Genomic DNA, 19,451 nt, shown 5'->3' with positions numbered 1-19,451 from the left:
CCGCAGATTTCTGTATACAGTAAGTCCCCTACATACAGGCCTTGGAGTTGTGAGCTTTCAAAGATGCAAACGTGTGTTCACGTGTCCAGTCACGCAAGGCCCACGTGTCTGGCATACAGTGTCGCCTGCGTGCGTCGTCCACAGACGGCTGTGCTTCTGGGTACCGTACACTACTGTGTAGGGTCCAGTGGTATAGGGTCTTTATTTCAAGACCAGGATATCGTCTGCGATGAGAGGAGAAAAGCTACTACCCAGACATCAGCGGATCGTTTTTTTTTTTTTAAGAGAGTAGATGCAATTGAATCCAGCAAGGAACTGGAACCTGTGCCATCCACATCAGGATGAGTGAAACTCCATCCGCCCTCTGTCTCCTCTTGCTGACGATCCTTCCACCCTACCGTCTCCCACCCACCTCCCTCTCCAGTCATTTTTCTTGCCTGTTCACTCAGGGCCAACCCCCGTGTGTCAGTGGTTGTACTCGACTTTTCAAGGCACTGTACTGTAGGATTTCTTTGTTTTTGGTATGTTTTTTCATGTGTTATTTGTGTGAAGGGTATTTATAAGCCTATTGCAGTACAGTGGGCTTCCAGAGCTGATTGTGTTAGTTGAGTGCTTAGGCCAATTTTGTTGGACTTAGGATGCACCCTTAGAACAGAACTCACTCGTACGTGGGGGACTTACTGTGTTGATTCTGTATGCTGAAGCTTTACTGAGCTCATTGTTGCTTCTGACGGGTTCTGAGTGGGCGCCTCAGGGCTTCTGCATGCACTGTCACGCCACGTGCAGGCAGTGGAAGCCAGACTTCGTTCTGACTTGATGCCTTTTCTCTCTGTTTCTTGCTTAATTGTTATGGCTGGGACGTCCAATACTGTGTTGAGTAAAGATTGTGGGAGCGGGCACCCTTGTCTTATTCCTGGTCTTAGAGGAAGAGCTTTCAGCTCTTCACCATTGACTATGATGTTAGCTGCAGGCTTGCCATATATGGCCTTTATTATGTTGATGAATGGTCTCTCTGGACCCATTTTACTGAGAGTTTTTTTTTTTTTTTATCATAAATAAATGTTGAACTTTGTTAAGTGCTTCTTGTTGAGATGATCATTTTTTTATTTTTCATTTTGTTAACATGATGTATTGGTCGATTTACAGATGTTGAACCGTCCTTGGCATCCCTAGGTAAATGCCACTTGTCGTGATATGGGGCCTCTCTAATGTCCTGCTGCGTTCGGTTTGCTGTACCTTGTCGAGGGTGTTGCATCTGTCTTAATCAGGATATTGCCGTGTGATTTTCCTTTCTGGTGTGTCCTTGTCTGGCTGTTGTGACGCGTGTCCATTTCCAAAAGATGAAAGTGAATCACTAGAGTTTGGGGTACAGAGTAGTACAAGCCATTATTTTTGTTACACATATACTCTGCAGATATAGCACTGCTTCATCAGATTGTCACAGAGGCTCTGTACACAGCCCAGCACACGCCGGCTCTCAGACGAGCCCGGGCCCCCAGGCCGTGCGTCCTGGAAGTACCACGGCTGCCACAGTGGGGTCTGCTCTGCTCTGCTCCTTATTTGGGGGACTGCATCGTCATGGACTTATCCTTTGCTTTCTGCTGTCAGGTGGGCTGTTAAGGTCCTGCATATGCAGTCACCTTTTATTTGGGAAGATCGTTCACTATCAGTAGCTGGCAGCATCTGTCTTGGGCGCTTGCCCTCCTACAAACTGGGACCAAATTTGGGTTGACATTGGACCTTCTCTGTGTTCACTGCTAATATTTGAATTGCACATTCTCTGCTCCACCTTCAGAGGCTCTTTTCCTTACGGCTATACCGTGGCGGAACACAGAGTTACAGCTTGAATGCAGGTCATGTTGGGGCTGGCAGGAGGGCTGACTGAGTAAGGAAGGGTTTCTGTTGACATATAATTTGCGGTGCAGTGAACATGCTCTTCTGTGCCCAGTGAGGTCAGGTCGCCCACCACAAGCAAGGTTTGGGACAGTGCCATCACGACAGGCACTCCCGTGTCCAGAGCCGTCACCTGTCCCCCACGTGCCCGTCTTCTGCCTCTGCATGTAGCCTATTGCAGAATGCCTTGTGAACGGAAGCCCGCGGTCTGTGCCCTCTGAGTCTGGCTTCTGTCACTTAGCTCAGTGTATTTAAGGTTCATTCACTGTGTTGCACACATCAGAATTAGCTTCTTGTGATTGCTGCCTTGTTTCACGTTGTGTGCACGTCCACTTATCCATTCACTCGTTCAAAAACAGAAATGGTAAAGTTTTCTTTTTTTTTTTTTTACCTGTAGAATTTTTTTATGCCAGTTCTCATTCAAATACTGAGATGTTGGTAGGAAAAGTTGACACATTTCAGAATATTCTAGTCCTGATGTCGTCTCCATCTCTGCTAAGCCTTGGCTGATGAGGCGAGGGCCTTATCTTACTGACCCTCGAGTCAGTTTGCGAGCATGGCAACTGCTGCATTTTAAGAGTGGTGGCCAGAATTGAGAATCTCAGAGTTCGTAATCATTTATGCCTCATCATAGGTATATGATAAGCCTATGCCTTAGTTCGTATGCCTTATCATAGGCAAATGACAAGCCTGTGATGATGCAGTCCCCCAAATAAGGAGCAGAGCTGAGCAGACCCCACCTGTTTGTAATGGGAATTACGATGAGGTAAGAAGTAAACGTGAACTGAAATAACCTTCGCTGGTGAAGAATTAATTTTGCAGAAAAGCTTTTAGTCGGGGTTTCCATGATAACATGGACACTGCAGGTGTGTTTAGGCTGGCAACTGAAGACTGAAACGTGGGCATGGGGAGGTTTTCCTCTGGCTCCTGACAGCTTTCAGGGCCTTCCAGAGGCTGTAGCTGTGAGATCAGATGCCGCTGATGAGGTAAGAGCACTTCAGGGTGGAGTTGGCCTTCCAGTCAAGCAGCTTAGTTTCCTGCCTGTTAAGTCTCCTCTTTTCTTTAGTTTTCCACGTGTGCTTCATCCCATAGCTCAGGAGTAGATCACTGAGAGTGGCTCTTACATCATTCTGGTATGGCCGTATTTAAAGTAAACGGACTGCTTTAGAACTGGGACAGAGCAATAAGTGTCTTCAGTGTTTTGAAAATAAGCCGCTGCCGCCTCAGAAACGCCGTCAGAGCTTCTGTTGCTCCTTCTAGAAGACGCAGCCTGTCCAGCACGAAGTCGCTGAGTCCGGAGACATCTGGAGAGGACGAGGATCCGGACGTGGCTTCCAAGCTGGGGATGTGCAACAGAGAGATCGTGCGGAGAGGCGCCCTCATTCTCTTCTGCGACTACGTCGTAAGTGTGCGAATGCCGGCGGTGGCAGGGTCAGGGTTCACGCAGCTGATGCCGCTCCAGACTGACTTCCGCCCTCCCGCCAGTTCCGCCAGTGAAAAACTAAATTTGAATCCTGCTCCTAACTATAATGGGAAGTCAGACTCGGATCTGGTCCCAGGAGTTGAGGTTCGTCTGCAGAAGGCTGGGTCAGCCATCACTTGCTCAGGCCACTTGCAGCGCTGGGTGCCTTTGTCGTCTTCAGTGACAGTACTAATGGGAAGGAACTACAAATCTGAGTGAGGTTCTGACTAAATCTGTTTAAATCTGTGGAAAAGGTTTTCAGAAGTTAATTGCCGCGTTTTAAATAGATTCCTGTTTGAATGACATTCTTTTAAAATATGACTCTTTTAGTATTTTTTTACCATAAAATTACAGTCATCTCTTGTTTAACACAGAAAATTTGCAAAAGCCAAATAAGTAAACAGAAGAAAATTAAACCTTAATGGTAACAACTCAGAGAGGACCCAACGTTCCACCTCGTTGACGTTTGATCCTTTCTCCGGGTGGACGGGAATACCGCCCGCCTCGGGGCAGACATGACGCGCTCCCCTCCGCCCTCTGCAGAGCTTCTTCCTGCCATGATGGCAGTTTGTTAATACTTACACATTGCTTTACATTCTTGTTGTTGAAGTAGTTTTTCTATCTTGTTCCACTTTTTAAAGTAATTTGTTATAATTATATAATGATGTTTTCACAGAACAGTAGGAAAAGTATTTATTTTATGTTAATAGTATCAAATTATCCCACATGAAAAGTATTAATCATTAACCCGATGGCAGAAAATGTATCTTGTTTTAACAATTTCTGCCTAGGATCAGGAATTATAATGAAAAGGCAACATACATATTTTAAAATGTGTATTTTTTATCTCCTTATAAATCTTATGTGAAATATCTTCCCTTAAGGTTCATCGGATATGTAGGAATCATTCATATTTTAAATTCAGAAACTATCAAAACTGTGACAGTTAACAGGGAATTCTTTTTTTCCACTGACTTGTCACAAAGTTGGAGCAAGAGTAGTTGGAGAGCTCCCGTCAGGAGGCCGGACCGCGGCCCGGGGCGGGGGATGCAGGTGCGCTCTGGCTGGAGTGCCGCCTGCCCTGGAGTCTCACGCGGCCGCCACTGCCCTGGGCGCCCCACGCCCTCAGCCCTGGGGGCCGAGCTGCTGGGGTGCACGTCCCTGGGGCCTGATGGAATGTCACGGCCACGTTGTGTGGTTGTTGGGGCTGGGGTGGCGGGGGTCAGGCTCTGTGAAGTGTGTTTGGACCTCGTCAGTATCGCTGTCCAGACGCTAGGCGTTTTCAGTGAGGGCTGCAGTCTGGAACCGGCTCTCTCCTCCCTGCCTGTCCTGGCCTCTTCTGTGGCGTCGCCGTGTGTGTCCACTGGACGGTGGCCTCTCATTGCTGGCTTTGTCCTCAGTGCCAGAACCTGCATGATTCGGAGCACTTGACATGGCTCATCGTGAACCACATTCAAGACCTGATCAACCTGTCCCACGAGCCTCCGGTGCAGGACTTCATCAGCGCCATCCATCGGAATTCCGCTGCCAGTGGCCTTTTCATCCAGGCAATTCAGTCTCGCTGTGAAAATCTTTCAACTGTAAGTCTCCTGGGTGCCGGCTGATGCGCGTTTTCTCTGCCTGAAGAATGGAGCATTGACATTTTTGGCTTCTTTTGCTGTGGGACGTGGGCCCGGGGCGTGCGGGGTGCAGTGGTTGCAGCCCCCGGGCTCCAGAGCAGAGGCCCCAGAGTTTTGGTGCACAGGCTTTGTTGCTCAACTGCGTGTGGGATCCTCCCGGATCAGGGATCGAACCCATGTCTCCTGCATTGACAGGTGGATTCTTTACCCCTGAGCTACCGGGGAAGCCCCCATTGGTTTTTTAACCTATTCTTTCCGCTGCCCTCATCTCTCTCCTCTCTCACTCTGCAGCCCACCATGCTGAAGAGAACGCTCCAGTGCCTGGAAGGGATCCACCTGAGCCAGTCGGGTGCCGTGCTGATGCTGTACGTGGACAAGCTTTTGTGCACGCCGTTCCGTGTGCTGGCTCGCATGGTCGACACCCTTGCTTGTCGCCGGGTGGAAATGCTTTTGGCCGCAAATTTACAGGTACTAGGAGATAACATTGCGCGTTGATTTTTACTGGAAACTTGGCAGGGCAGGTGAAGCTCTGGGCCGGCTCCTCCTCCGCAGGCGTCGTCTTCACGGCCCTGAGCGACGTGTGCAGCACGGCTGCGTCGGTCCTTTTTGTGTGTCCCACTCTTGTGCTTCCTGTGCTTACGGTCCGCCTTTGCTCCCAGGAGCCGGACGCAGCTCTTGTGTTCTGTAGATGAGCGCGGTGCCTCTGACCTCCTGTGCGTCACACACACTGACGTGGTCTTGTCTCCTCTAGAGCAGCACGGCCCAGCTGCCGGCGGAGGAGCTGATCCGGATCCAGGAGCACCTGCAGAGCAGCGGGTTAGCACAGAGGTAACGCATGGCCGGGCTTCTCACCGCAGGTGCGGAGACAAGGGTTCACAAGGGCACAGCCTCACAGGACAAGAGAGGGACGTGCATTCTAGGTGGCAGATGGGCCTCGAGAGAGCCTTCAAAATTACCCGGTCTCTGTGCAGAGTGCAGACCCGCTCTGCCGCGTTAGTGCCCATGGCTGAGAAGGGTGCGCATTGGCATAGCCCTCGCTTACTGTCTGCTCTGAGTGGCAGTACCAGTGATCAGCTCTGTCTTAGGATCGAAACCTGTGATCCGATCAGTGAGTGAGACAGCAGAGCTGAGACACGTTACCCAGAAGTGTGTCTGCAGCTCGTCAGTGTTCTCGCTCCATAGCAATCTATCACCTCCTTTTGTCTGCAGAGCCTTAGAGGCCTTTATCTGAAATCCTGATGCCTATGACGTGAGTGTATTTCCATCACTGCAGAATAAAAGGGAGCTTTACCTTCTCTCCTGTGCTGGGTCAGTGTGCTGTGACTGCAGTCTCAGGAGTAGCAGTTGATGGTCTAACTCAGAGGGACAGGACTTCCTGGGCAGTGTGTGGCCTCAGGTGACCTGTCAGCACGTGGAGTGGCTGACATTGTAGTCTGCATCAGAACTCTGTTCTCAAAACAAGTGATGGGAGGTCAGACTTTCTTTTTTCGTCCCTAGATGAGGAAGAATAAAAATACCCTGTGCCAGATGAGGTGATTTGTTTATGAAGTGAATGTAGATGGGTATAAACTGTGTATTATGCGGAGACTGAGTGGATCTGTGCCCTGGGGTCTTACCTGGTCCACGTGGGTCCCCGAGCAGCACCGAGTGGCGCTCACGCTGTGTGTCCCTGCGGCGCTGTCCGGTGAGCGAGGCTCCTGGAGAATGCTGACGGGCCGCGTCTCTGGAGGCTGCCCGTCAGCTAGGCCTGACTCTGCACCATGACCTGTGTGAGTGTTGAGGAGGAGCAGCTCTGCACAGTCTCAGGCACGTCTCATCTCGCTGGAAGAGCCGGTGTGGCTTCTAACCCGCGTGTGATTGCCTTCCAGACACCAGAGGCTCTACTCCCTGCTGGACAGGCTTCGTCTCGCCACCGCACCGGGGTCGCATGGCCCCACGCCCCCCGTCACGTCCCACCCCCTGGACGGGGATGGGCCCCTGGCACTGGAGGCAGTGAATCCTGACAAAGTAAGTGTCTGCGTGTTGACACCCCGGCCCTTGGGTTGCTGAGGACTGCTGTCCGCCTGGGCCACGGGGTGGCTCAGGTGCCAGGTCCTCCCGGCACCCAGTGCAGCCCCCGAGGGCCCTCAGCCTGCCCTGATTCTTGCCCGCGGTGGGTACAGTTGCATCGGTGACAGGGCCGTGCAATGCAGCCCTGGCTTTTAGCAGGGGCCGAGGGTCGGGTGGTCGATGGAGAATCGGAACACGGTGTCTGTGGCCCACCCACCCGAGTTGTCTCCTCTGCTTAGGCCTGCTGATCTGCGCATATCCACCCCCGACCTGTGGGCCCTGGCACCTTGTCCTGGGTTGGGAACCACTCACCTCAGAGCTGGAGCTCGTTCAGAGCCCTGGCAGAGCCTTGCTGCTGTCCTTTCTGGGAGCGAGTTCAGTTTAAATATGTCGTTGGACCCCAGAATCCAGCATCCCGAGCAGAGACTAGCGAGGCCTGGGCCGCAGTTCTCAGGCATGACTTGTCCTCACTTCCACGGCGCTGGCCCTGGGGAGAGGGAGCAGAGCAGATGCCCAGAGGCGATGGGCACAGTGCCCAGCAGGGCGGACAGAGGTGGGCCCGCTGCCCTCAGGGCACGGCTGAGGCTCAGGGACAGCGGCGCCTTCAGCAGATGAGGGGAGGCGGTGTGGACAGGTCACAGGTCTGCATCACTGCCCTCATGGCCTCTCCCATAGGAGGGCCCGCGGGGTGGTGACGGCCAGCATCTGGTCTCACTGAGGGTTGGTCGTGGCCCAGGGATGGCCCAGTGTGCTTGGGCCAGGCCATGGGCGTGAGGGTCAGGCAGCACGGAGACAGGCTGACGGTCAGCTTGCAGCCCCGAGAGCCCGCGCGGCTGCAGCCTGCCGTCTCCTTCCCTTCTGTCCAGGACTGGTACGTGCAGCTGGTGAAGGCCCAGTGCTGGACTCGGTCAGACTCTGCCCTGCTGGAAGGCGCAGAGCTGGTGAGCCGGATCCCTGCGGGCGACCTGGGCGCCTTCATGATGCACTCGGTACGGGGCTAGGGACGCGGGGTCTGCGTCGCTTTCGCCGCTCGCGCGGGCCTGCCCTGCTCCACTGTGGCATGACCTGCTTGCAGTGTGCGCCCCTCACCTTTGTGCCTTAAAGGCAGGGAACCTGATGCAGCGTGTGACCTCAGCCTCCTGTGTTTAGCTCACCCTTTCACGCAGTTAAAGGAAATCAATTATAAGTGTTAGTCGCTCAGTTGTGTCCGACTCTTTGAGACCCCATGGACTGTAGCCCGCCTGGCTCCTCTGTCCATGGAATTCTCCAGGCAAGAATACTGCAGTGGGTTGCCATTCCCTTCTCCAGGGGATCTTGCCAACCCGGGGATCAAACTTGCATCTCTTGGGTCTCCTGTGTTGGCAGGTGGATTCCTTGCCACTGGCACCCCCTGGGAACCTGAAGGAAGCAGGCTCCCTTGACTTGCAGTGAGATCTGCTTGTCTCGCGCCCCTGACAGGCAGCAGCAGCGTGGTGTTGCGGTGCGTGATGGAGTAGACTCTGTGATGATGTTCTGGAAACTAGGAAGCCCCTCCCTGCACGCAGTGCATGCAGGGAGGCCCCCGCCTCATGAGGCAGCCTGCAGGCTGCTGTGTGGAGCTGGCCACAGCCCTGGCAGGTCCCTTCTCAGACCTCCTGGGACCAGCAGCTGATAAACCTTTAGGTGTCGTGGTGCTGCCTTGAGTAGACCAAGTGGGAGTGACGTAGGCCCAGGGGACAGTCCAGGTGTGACACGGAGAGCCTCGGTGCAACCACGCAGCCGCGTGTTCCCAAGCACTGACCCTCCATCAGTGTGAAAATAAAAGCTCCGTGGAAAAAGAACAGGAGCATCAGTTTGCTAAAATCATTTTAAGAGCCATTCAGTGAAAGCTGATTTGCTGGTAAATGATAAGCTTACTTAATAACCGATTTATTGAATTTTCCAAATTTGCGAATTAGACTTTTACCAGCTTTAAAGAAAGGCTCAGCATTAATGGCTGTACCAGAGGGCTCAGTTTTGGTCACTGGTGATGACACGCTTTTCTGAATGTTAACTAAAGATCTGCTGGAAAGATCCTTAAATGGCTTTCAAAAGCTGGCAGAGCACAATACAAATTGAAGCATTATCGAATGAGTGCTGTTTTTCCAATCAAACTTGCCACATTTCTATGCCTGCTGTGATTTCTTTCACCTGCTTTTGAAACATCACTTGTCTTTTTCAGACACTGGGGACGTTTGGTGTTCCACTGATTTCCTGGGTGGCACATCAGCTTGATTTTGTATCTGTATCAGTTAAAATTCCATCATATTAAATTTTTGACTTCAGATAAATATGAAGGCAGAAACATTTCTTTAGAATTAAAGTACCAGGACTTCCCTGGCTGTCCAATGGTTAGGACTCTGCGCTTCCACTCGGGGGCTTGGGTTCCATCCTTGGTTGGGGAGCTGAGATCACACATGCCTTGTGGCTCTGCCAAAATAAATAAAACTTGAAGGAACTAGTAGAGTCCAGAAAATACCTCATTGGTCGGATGTAGGATGGGGGTGGTCGGTTATCTGTGACAGAAGCGGGAGCAGGTACTTGTTCGCGAGTCTCTGACGCCGTGCTTATCTGCCGTCTCCGAATGTCTGTGTTCTGCTCTCTGCTGTGTGTCTCTTGCCTGACTGGACACGTGTCACAGTCGTTGTTCAACCTCTAATGCCCTGATTCAGGAGTTCAACCTGAGCCTGTTGGCGCCGTGCCTGGGCCTGGGCATGCGTGAGATCTCGGGGGGCCAGGAGAGCCCCCTTTTTGAAGCAGCTCGCACGGCAACTCTGGACCGCGTGACTGTTGTGGTCCAGCAGCTTCCCGCCGTCCACGAAGCTTTCCAGCCGTTCCTGCCCACGCAACCCAGCGCCTACTGGAGCAAGCTGGATGACCTCTTTGGTAAGTACACTGAAAGCTCCTCTTACTTTTATAAAATGCTGCAGAGCTGGTGCCAGGCCTTGCGCCGAGTGAAGGCACAGTGAAGGCTGCGGGCCAGCACTCTGTGGCATGTAGAGGCAGCCGGGGGCCCGCCCTGGGCCCTGGCTCCGAGTGTCCTTGCTGTGTGTCCCACTTTGCCATGCTTTGGCGTGGCCCAGGCTCCGGGCCCCGAGGAGCGCAGTCTCAGCCTCGGGAACACGGGGCCTGGGCTCACGGGACGGTGGGGTGTGTGCAGTGTGTTCCGGGAGCCATGTCTGCAGCCGCTGTCAGCTTCGCAGGGAAGGTCAGGGCTCTGCTGGGGGCTCGTCCACCCACGGGGCCTTCTGTTCCAGGGGATGCTGCACTGTATCGGACTCTGACCACCCTGGCCCAGGCCCTGGCCCAGTACCTGCTGGTGTTCTCCAAGCTGCCCAGCCATTTGCACCTTCCTCCTGAGAAAGAGAGGGACACTGTGAAGTTCATGGTCATGACTGTCGAGGTAAGCCGCAGTGCGGGAACTCGGGCTCAGAGCTGCGGGAAGGCTGAGGCACCGCCCGCAGAGGGAGGAGGCTCCTCTGTCTGAAACCCAGAGCGGGGCCAGCCTGACGCCCGAGGCCTGCCCTCCCCTCAGTGCCCGTGTCCCGCAGCACGCCCACCCCTGCTCCTCTGAGCACGGTCGCTCCTCTTGTGGCTCTGTTGTACAGTTTGCCTCGTGAGGTTGGCAGCATCTGCCCCCATCTCTGCCTCTGGGCTGGGGGGGCGGGCGCTCTGACGAGTCAGACCTGGGACCTGGCCTCCTGCCCGGGGTCTCCCAGGTACAGGGCGGGGAGGCCTTGTTCACTTATTTGTGAGTCTGTTTCCTTGATGCCAAGAAAGTTTTTTGATTTAGTACAAACCATCCATTTAAATTTATTTCCAGGGAGAAAAAGTCGTGAGTATTTTAATTTTAGACACTTAAAAAGTAGCGATCTGAGAAATTTGTTATATTTCAAATTGAGCAATAAGCCTGCTATTTCAGCTGTGGGGAATTGAACGCTCTTGGTGTTAACACTTATAAATACCCCCAACCTGAACCGTGTGCACAGGGTGGGCCCCGGTCCTTTCATGTGCCCTCTGGAGAAGCGCCCGGCCTGCGCCCTGGGAGGCAGACACCTGAACAGCACCCACACCCCCGCCGCCGGGCCGCGGGGAGACAGCGGCATGCAGAGGGCACTCACACGCTTGCTCCTGAAGCGATGAGCCCGAGTGCTGTGACCCTGCCCTTCAGGTGCTGGGGCCGCAGGAAGGCTGGCAGACAGGCAGCTGGTGATGTTGCAGAGGCCGCTGCCGTCGCCATGGGCAGGGCGGCCCTCCCTGCAGCATCCCGTTCAGGGCTCACTGTAGCCCTGTGAGGGCTGCTGGTCTCATTTCACAGACGAGGGAAGCCGGGCTGAGTGGCTCTACCTGCTGGGAAGCAGCCAGCACAGCCTCACTGTCGGGTTCAGCCTCCATGACTGTGGCCGAGGCCAAGGCCCCGGGCTGTGGGAGCCCCCCGGGCTGTGGGAGTTCTAGGGGAGCGCCTAGCCCACAGCCTGAGTGGTCAGAGCCGGAGGCGCAGAAGCTGAAGACAGGGCAACCAGATGAGGCGGGCGTCCCCCAGTGAGCTAGCGGGTCGGGGTTGGACTGGAGGAGCTGGGAGTGGTGGCCTGAGAGCCGTGGCTCCGGAGGGCAGTCTGGACGTGCCCGACGGCGGGCCCTGGGGCGGGATGGGGCCCGGGGCCTTCCTTCACACGACCCGCCCCACAGGCACTGTCGTGGCACCTGATCCACTCGAGGGTCCCGCTGAGCCTGGACCTGCAGGCGGGCCTGGACTGCTGCTGCCTGGCCCTGCAGCTGCCCGGCCTCTGGAGCCTGCTCGCCGCGCCCGACATGGTGACCCACGCCTGCTCCCTCATCCACTGTGTGCGGTTCATCCTGGAGGCCAGTGAGTCGAGACCGGGGCGCGCGCTGTCCTTTGGCCCTTGAAGCAGTGGTCCGTGCTGCAGGGCTAGGCGCAGACGGTTATTTGCCACCTGCTCTCCAGGTGCTGAGCTGGGAATCGGGAGTGAGGAGGTGGAGGAATTACGGGCCTTGCCTTCATCTCCGGGCTCTTGGAGTCTGCCCTAGAATTTGACTTGAATTTGCTTTTGTGTGGATTTGGAATTTCAGCTTCCATTAAGAACTGCATCTGCTTCCTGGCCCTTTGGTCTCGGGTCCTAGTTGGCGGTTCCCCCTTTAGTTGTGAGTCGTCACAAGACCAATAAGATTACCTTCAAAAATCACTTTTTTTCTGTTACAGTCAAAATGCTTGTTTCTATACTGCATCAATTTTGAAATAAAAGTGTCTTATTCTTTTCAAGGGACAGTGTCCTTAACAAGGGTCATTAGCCAAAATGTTTTTAAAATTGGATTTTATAGTTTACATGTGAGAGGGTGTCTTGATGTTTTGTATTTTTAAATTAAATATAGAGTGGTGTTTTGAAGATTCATTGTTTAAATTGTTTTCATCTGTCCATTTGTAGTAACATGAAAACAAAGATCCAGGGAGTGATTTATCAAAGCCAAGCTTCTTGGGGGCTCCAGGCATGCTGTTAGCAGTAATGGATCATGAGCTGTCTGATAAAAGCCCTCAGGGTCAGAGGTGGCAGAGAGCGGAAGGACTGAGGAATCCAAGTGTAGAAGTTCAGATCCTGGTGCATTTCAGATTAACTAGAGATTGATACTTGAGTCTAGTGGGTCTGAAGTTGTCCCAAGTTGAATCTAGGAAACTTCAAGCTCACTTGACCTAACCTGTCACTTGGGAAGCGTTCATAAGGCTACACGAATGTGAAAATCTGAACAGAAAGGGACGGTCGACATGCTTTGGAATTCTTCTGTTTGTTTCGTTGTGATTTCAGTTGTGGTGCAGCCCGGGGACCAGCTTCTTAGTCCAGAAAGAAGGACGAGCACCCCCAAGGCTGCCAGAGAGGACAGCGTGGATTCAGACACACAGAGTAAGTCTTGGGGTCGTTTCTCTTACGTCGAGTCTTCGGGGGCTTGAGAGTCATTCATGGGAGAGTACTCCTACGTGGTCGGTGTGGATGCTTGACCCGTCCTCGGCTGTGTCCTGCTTGTCCTGGAGCTGGGAGATGGCTCCTTTTCCGCCCCGCTGTGGGCATGGTCCGCCGCCTGGCTCTCCGTGACCTCACACCCCGCGGGGGTGTCCCGCTCAGCTGATGGGGCTGCAGGAGGGTGAAGTAAATGAGTCCATGTGAGGCGCCCACGACAAGTCACGTCTCTGGCGCGTGGTGGGCCTGTGCCTCCCACCCTGTGAGGCTGGGCAAGTCGGGGGCGGGGCGGTGGTTCGGGGTGTGCTTCAACAGCAGGGGCCTCTCTTACGGCGGTGTCTGTTCAGACCCTCAGTACATCACTGCAGCCTGTGGCATGGTGGCCGAGATGGTGGAGTGCCTGCCGTCGGTATTGGCCTTGGGCCACAAGAGGAACAGCCGTACGCCCGCGTTCCTCACGCCGGTGCTCAGGAACATCGTCATCAGCTTGGCCCGCTTGCCGCTCGTCAACAGCTACATGCGCGTCCCGCCCCTGGTGAGTCAGCCCTCCCCTGGCGCAGGACGCAGACGAGGCAGACTCGGCAGGCGCCCAGCTCGGGGTCCCTGAGCAGGAAGCCAAGGCGTGAGCGCGCCAATGCCCGCTGACGGGGGCTGGCGTGCTCCTGTGTGCCGTCAAGACACCCGTCTGGGCTCCTCGGGCGCGCCGTGGCTCGGTCATTAGTAGCAGTGCTCTGAAACGGTGAGGGATCACGTGGCAAAATGAGGCGAAATGAAGCAATTGCCCCCACGGCACCAGGTGCTATTCTAAGGTCCTCAGACCCGTCTCTTTAGTGGGAGAGTAGAAACTGCGCCCCCTCACGTGCCTCCCTGTCAGCAGTCACCCCAAGGCGGCTCCTCAGACCCGTCTCTTTAGTGGGAGAGCAGAAATTGCGCTCCTCACTGCCTCCCTGTCAGCAGTCACCCCAAGGCGGCCCAGGGGTTTGGCCCAGCTGCAGCTCAGCTGCTCTTCCAAAGCTAGCTTCAGAACCAGAACCAGGATCCAGTGGGCACTGTTAAAGGACCTGGTTCTAGATAACCGGTAGGGCCTGGACGAGCAGGATGCGGGGCTGCAGCCGGCCGGGGGAGGTGGGCCGGGGCCTGAGGCGGGTGCTTGTTGCTGCCTGGGGAGGGTGCGTGCCAGCTGGTGGGGTGCAGCCTCTGTGCACACGAGGTTCTGCGGTGGCTGCTCAGAGGAGGCAGGGGGCCCTTGGCCTGAAGAGGATTTTGCTGTGGGAGGGGAAGGAGTCCCACTCAGGGGCTCCTTCTGAGGGAAAGCCCAGCAGCTGCTGTCCTGAGGTCACCATGGAACTGGGAGGAGAGCTGGGGAGCTGGCGCTGCCCTCGGGCCGTCCCTGCAGGTGTCAAGCCGGCTCGCCTTTGGGAGGGAGTGGGGAGCAGATAGAGGAAGGCACAGTCCGGAGGCCCCAGTGTCTGGCCCGCACAGACCACGCCCTGTAGATGAGGCTCCTCGCGCGAGCGCTGCGCCCCACGTGGCTCCTTGAGAGTGTCTGCCAGAGGTGCTGGAGCTGCTGGGCCGGGGGACCAGACTCAGGGATCCAGCGCGAGCCGGGGCCGGCTGGGACCTGGGCTCCTGCTGCGGACTCGGGGACCCAGCGCGAGCCGGGGCCGGGGGACCGGACTCGGGGATCCAGCGCGAGCCGGGGCCGGCTGGGAGCTGGGCTCCTGCTGCGGACTCGGGGACCCAGCGCGAGCCGGGGCCGGGGGACCGGACTCGGGGATCCAGCGCAAGCCGGGGCCGGCTGGGAGCTGGGCTCCTGCTGCGGGAGCAGCACTGGGCGACGAAGCTGGACTCGGAGAGCTCCCCCGCTCAACCGTGTCTGCAGCCAGGGAGCCGTGGGGAGAGAAGGCGCGTTTCTGGGTGCCCTCCCCGTCTGGCCACCTTGCCTTCACTGTTTTTCTCCCACCCTCTTAGGTGTGGAAACTCGGATGGTCACCCAAACCAGGCGGGGATTTCGGCACAGTGTTCCCTGAGATCCCCGTGGAGTTCCTTCAGGAGAAGGAGGTCTTCAGAGAGTTCATCTACCGCATCAACACGCTGGGTAGGCCAGGGCCCTGTGGGCGCGTCGCCCTGACACGCTTGCTGGGAGCTGGGGCAGCGGTGGGGTCTGCCTTCTTTTATCCAGGGAGGCGTTGAGGCAGGACACAATCGTGTGCGTACATTCTATAATATACACAAAGCTGTCACGATGACAAGTGTGTGTGCACGTGTGTGTGTGAGAGCGTTTATTCCCGCATGTTCACGTCAGGTCAGGCGGTGCCCCTGTGATGGGTGGTGCTGAGCCGGGTTTGGCCTGTGTCTCGGCCCCTCGGCTGGAGGGTGCGGGGTTCCCTGCGGGAGCCGCCTGTGACCGCTGCCGCCCCGGTCCCCGTGTGCCAGGCAGAGCGGTGTGCGCCATGAGGCGGGGCAGGCAGCAGACCCCAGGGGGGCAGCACTGGGCTGCGGGGCAGCCGCTTTGACCCCCAGGACTGCTCTTGGACCGTCCGTGGCACGCGGGTGGCGGCTGTTTCACACAACTGCTGCAACCTTAGAAACGGAAGGGCCCGACGCGCGGCGTCTCCGTCAGCAGCAGGGTCCCAGGCTCCCCTCAGGACGCTGCCTTGCTGCCTGCAGCATAGCGGAAGCTCACCCTCTTCGTCCCCGTGTTGTGGCTGGGGGTAGCCCTGGCGCGTGAGCGCTGTCATCGGCAGAGCCTGCGAGGCTGCGCCCGGCAGGGCAACTCCATGCCAGCCCCAGCCCCACGTCGGCCCCTCCGCCCAGCGCCCCTCCTCTCTCAGCCTGCACGGGGTCTGTGCTGCGGTGACCCTGGGGCGTGGGCCAGCAGACACCTCGCTGCCACCTCTCCTCCCTGAGTCGAGCGGTGAGCCCTCTCCCTGTCCACAGCGAAGCCTGAGCAGCAGTCTGAGGCTGCTGTCTTCGGAACTTCTCCGCCCTCTCCCCGGCGGCCCCTGCCTCCCCCAGCCCACCCGACCCCCGCGCCCTGTGTCTCTGGGCTTCCCCATCTGCGTCGTCAGTCCCCACTCACCTGGAGGTGGCCTGCAGGCCTCCCCGTACGCCGCTGCTGCCCGTGGTCCTTCGTTTCCTCTCTCCTGCTGGGGAGTCTGCACACGTCTCTCTAGGCCTCCTGCCTCAGCTCATCTGTGTGTCTGCTCCGTACCTGAATCAGCCGCTCTGTCTGTCCACGTCACGTCACCAGAGAGTTCCTAATGTTTGCGGCTTTGGTTTTCTGTCCTCGGCACCCTGTTCTTGCCCCTTGTAGCCCTGATTCAAGTGGCACGGCCTCCTCCCCTCTAGGGTCACGGCCCTTGGGATAACTGCTCACCCAGGACCACCTTGAGAGCGGCTTGGGACAGTGGTGCCTGAGAATGGCCCCTGAGATGCTCTCCTCACAGACTGGACTTTCCCCACAGGTTACACTCTGTCTCGACCTACCGTCTTTCTTGACGGAGTCAGGGCAGCCATTGCTCTAAGCTTTTATGCCGCTGCCCTGACGTAGAGTTCACCCGGCAGCCTGTGCATCCGCTCTGGTGTGGTTCCACAGTGGAGGCTGAACACACCCATGTGGTCTGGGGGTGTGACTCTAAGTAAGGCCGTCCCAGCCCCTGCTAAGCTGGGCAGAGGGCACTCTGACCCCATATGAGCGTCACCCACTCGGACATCCACACAGCAGGGTCCAGAGGGTGCTTCACACCAGGCCACCTGGGCTGAACTCAGCTGTGTTGGTCTGTTCACCGCTGGGCTCGGCCGGAAGTGAGGCTGCACTGCAGCGCCATCCTGAGTCTCTGGGCAGTGGCTTTGTGGGCACCTGGCCAGCGAGAGCCAGAGTACCCACTGCCCTGTCTCGCAGAGAAGGCGGAGCAGCGGGGACCGTCTGTCTAAAGCAACACTCACATTCCAGGGTGGACCAGCCGCACCCAGTTTGAGGAGACATGGGCCACCCTTCTCGGCGTCCTGGTGACTCAGCCGCTCATGATGGAGCAGGAGGAGAGCCCCCCGGAAGTAAGGCTGCGCGCAGGCTCGCACGGAAGCACCCCGTGCGTGGGGGCCGGGGCAGCACGCCCTTCCGCCTGTCTCACCCGGTTGGTAAACGGGTAGCCAGTTACGTCCTGGCTGGTGTTCCAAGGTCTGGGTGCTCTAGAATCGTGGCTGGAAGGCGTTTACCGCAGCGTGCTGCCTCCAGGCCGTAGGACTGTGTCCTTTCTTAAATGTATCTTGTGTTCTGCTTCTCACTGTTCAGGTATGGTGTGTAGCAACATTCCATCAAAGAGGAAAGACGTGTCTTAGAGGCCACACGTGATTACCAGTGTTTATTTCTCTTGTTTTGCAAAAATTTTATGCGGCTTGGAGTGTTAATGCATATTATGGTAGTTTAAAATTAATAGAAGACACGTTCTGGTAAAGGAAAGCCTAAAATATTGAAAGTCCTCAGACACACGTTCTTCAGGTAGAAGGTGTGGTATGAAGCAGCAGAAACGGCAGTTCAGAGAGTATATGTGTCAGACATTACCAGGAGTGACTTTCGCTGGAGAGGAGCTAGCAGCTTGTCATATGCAGGGCCCTTAAAGCTGGTGAGGAAATTGAGGACAGTTTCTTAAAAAGTAATTCCTATTTGGAGGTTTGTGTCTGGAGGAAAGCTGGCTCTGAAAAGCAGCCACTTGCCCATCAGATTTATCTCAAATCATAGATGCATGTGGATTCTGGTGAATTCAGGCAGACACCCCGGGACCCCGGGCAGGAAGGCACGTCCATCTGTCCCGCTCGGGGCCAGACACTCAGTTCCAGGGTCAGAGGGAGCCTCTCTCTGCTGCGTCAGGGCCTCCGTGAACCCTCAGCAGCTGCCTGTGAGCCGGGCCGGCCTTCGGGAGGGATGCTCGGCTCATCGGGCGTCCCCAGCCTTTGGGTTTATCTTCAGGGAAACTCTGAAGCGTCTCCTCCTCCTGCTCGGGGCCCGTGCCCGTGAGGCCGCCTGGCCGGGCAGCCATGGGGGAGGTAGCGTGCTGCGGTGTGCGCCTTGGTGACCTGGGGCTCTCCTTCCAGGAGGACGTGGAGAGGACGCAGATCCACGTCCTGGCTGTGCAGGCCATCACCTCCCTGGTGCTGAGCGCGATGACCGTGCCTGTGGCTGGCAACCCGGCCGTGAGCTGCCTGGAGCAGCAGCCCCGGAACAAGCCCCTGAAGGCCCTTGACACCAGGTGGGCCCGAGAACCGTGTCCCCAGAGCACGGCCGCATGGGAGCAGGGAGGCCCCGGGGCGCCCTTTCCTTTGCTGCCAGGGTGGTTTGGTGGCTGAGTCTGATGACCTGGCCTCCGGTGTCGGGGGCCGGCTCCGGCGGAGCTAAGGGGGCGCCTGTGCAGGGCCCGGGCTCTTCCGTGTTTCCTGGAGGCGAAGCTGGGAGCCAGGGGGTTCACTGTGAAGATTCCGGAGGAGCTGGATGGCAGTAACCTTTGCTCTGAACTTAGGTTTGGGAGGAAGCTGAGCATCATCAGAGGGATTGTCGAGCAGGAGATCCAGGCAATGGTTTCCAGGAGAGAAAACGCCGCCACTCACCACCTGTACCAGGCGTGGGACCCCGTCCCGTCTCTGGCCCCGGCCACCACAGGTTCCAGGGGCTCATGGGGAGGGTGGGTCGCTTGAGGGTGTCAGCCTGCTCCCTATGCCCATGAGCACAGCTGGACTGTCCCAGCGCCAGGGTGGGGGCTCGGGAGGCCCCACTCTCCAGAAAGTCGTCAGGGCTGCCGGCTGGGTGGGCACCTTGTCAGCGACCACTGACACTCCAGCTTCTGCAGCTCAGCCCACAGCCAGTTCCCGTTCAGTCTGGTTTGTTATGGAGAAAAAGTGATAGTTTCATATCACCCTGCTGGCCCTGCCAGCTTCATATGCTGCGTGGGGACGGGGTTCCCCACTCTGCAGGAGACACTCAGGGCTGTGCAGGGATGGGGCTCCCCACTGGGGGGACTCTCAGGGCTGCGCAGGGATGGGGCTCCCCACTGGGGGGACTCTCAGGGCTGTGCGGGGACGGGACTCCCCACTGCGGGACACTCAGGGCTGTGTGGGGACGGGACTCCCCACTCTGCAGGGGACACTCAGGGCTGTGTGGGGACGGGACTCCCCACTGGGGGACTCTCAGGGCTGTGTGGGGATGGGACTCCCCACTGGGGGGCGGCTGTGTAGGGACGGGACTCCCCACTGGGGGACACTCAGGGCTGTGTGGGGACGGGACTCCCCACTGGGGCACTCTCAGGGCTGTGTGGGGATGAGGCTCCCCACTGGGGGGACACTCAGGGCTGTGCAGGGATGGGATTCTCCACTGGGGGGCACTCAGGGCTGTGTAGGGATGGGACTCCCCACTCTGCAGGGGACACTCAGGGCTGTGCAGGGACGGGA

The 19,451-nt window shown here is 56.8% G+C and overlaps 1 protein-coding gene across 2 annotated transcripts in view; it reads left to right on the top strand.

The window, feature by feature from the left end:
* The window catches only part of HTT (huntingtin), a 123,716-nt gene that overhangs the window by 96,116 nt on the left and 8,149 nt on the right, over window positions 1-19,451 (top strand). For both annotated transcript variants that reach the window (XM_024993718.2, XM_002688430.6), the window contains 15 exons: window positions 3,154-3,295; window positions 4,756-4,935; window positions 5,266-5,442; window positions 5,726-5,802; window positions 6,843-6,981; window positions 7,890-8,012; window positions 9,714-9,927; window positions 10,299-10,444; window positions 11,731-11,908; window positions 12,861-12,956; window positions 13,358-13,545; window positions 14,982-15,108; window positions 16,966-17,066; window positions 18,105-18,259; window positions 18,527-18,666. In XM_024993718.2, coding sequence (XP_024849486.1) covers window positions 3,154-3,295; window positions 4,756-4,935; window positions 5,266-5,442; window positions 5,726-5,802; window positions 6,843-6,981; window positions 7,890-8,012; window positions 9,714-9,927; window positions 10,299-10,444; window positions 11,731-11,908; window positions 12,861-12,956; window positions 13,358-13,545; window positions 14,982-15,108; window positions 16,966-17,066; window positions 18,105-18,259; window positions 18,527-18,666 — 2,183 coding nt within the window. The remainder of the gene's footprint in view (window positions 1-3,153; window positions 3,296-4,755; window positions 4,936-5,265; window positions 5,443-5,725; window positions 5,803-6,842; window positions 6,982-7,889; window positions 8,013-9,713; window positions 9,928-10,298; window positions 10,445-11,730; window positions 11,909-12,860; window positions 12,957-13,357; window positions 13,546-14,981; window positions 15,109-16,965; window positions 17,067-18,104; window positions 18,260-18,526; window positions 18,667-19,451) is intronic.

The sequence above is a fragment of the Bos taurus genome, chromosome 6 (assembly GCF_002263795.3).
Source record: "Bos taurus isolate L1 Dominette 01449 registration number 42190680 breed Hereford chromosome 6, ARS-UCD2.0, whole genome shotgun sequence".
NCBI lineage: Eukaryota > Metazoa > Chordata > Mammalia > Artiodactyla > Bovidae > Bos > Bos taurus.
The sequence above is the reverse complement of the archived record's forward strand: the minus strand, read 5'-3'. Positions and strand labels throughout refer to the sequence as shown.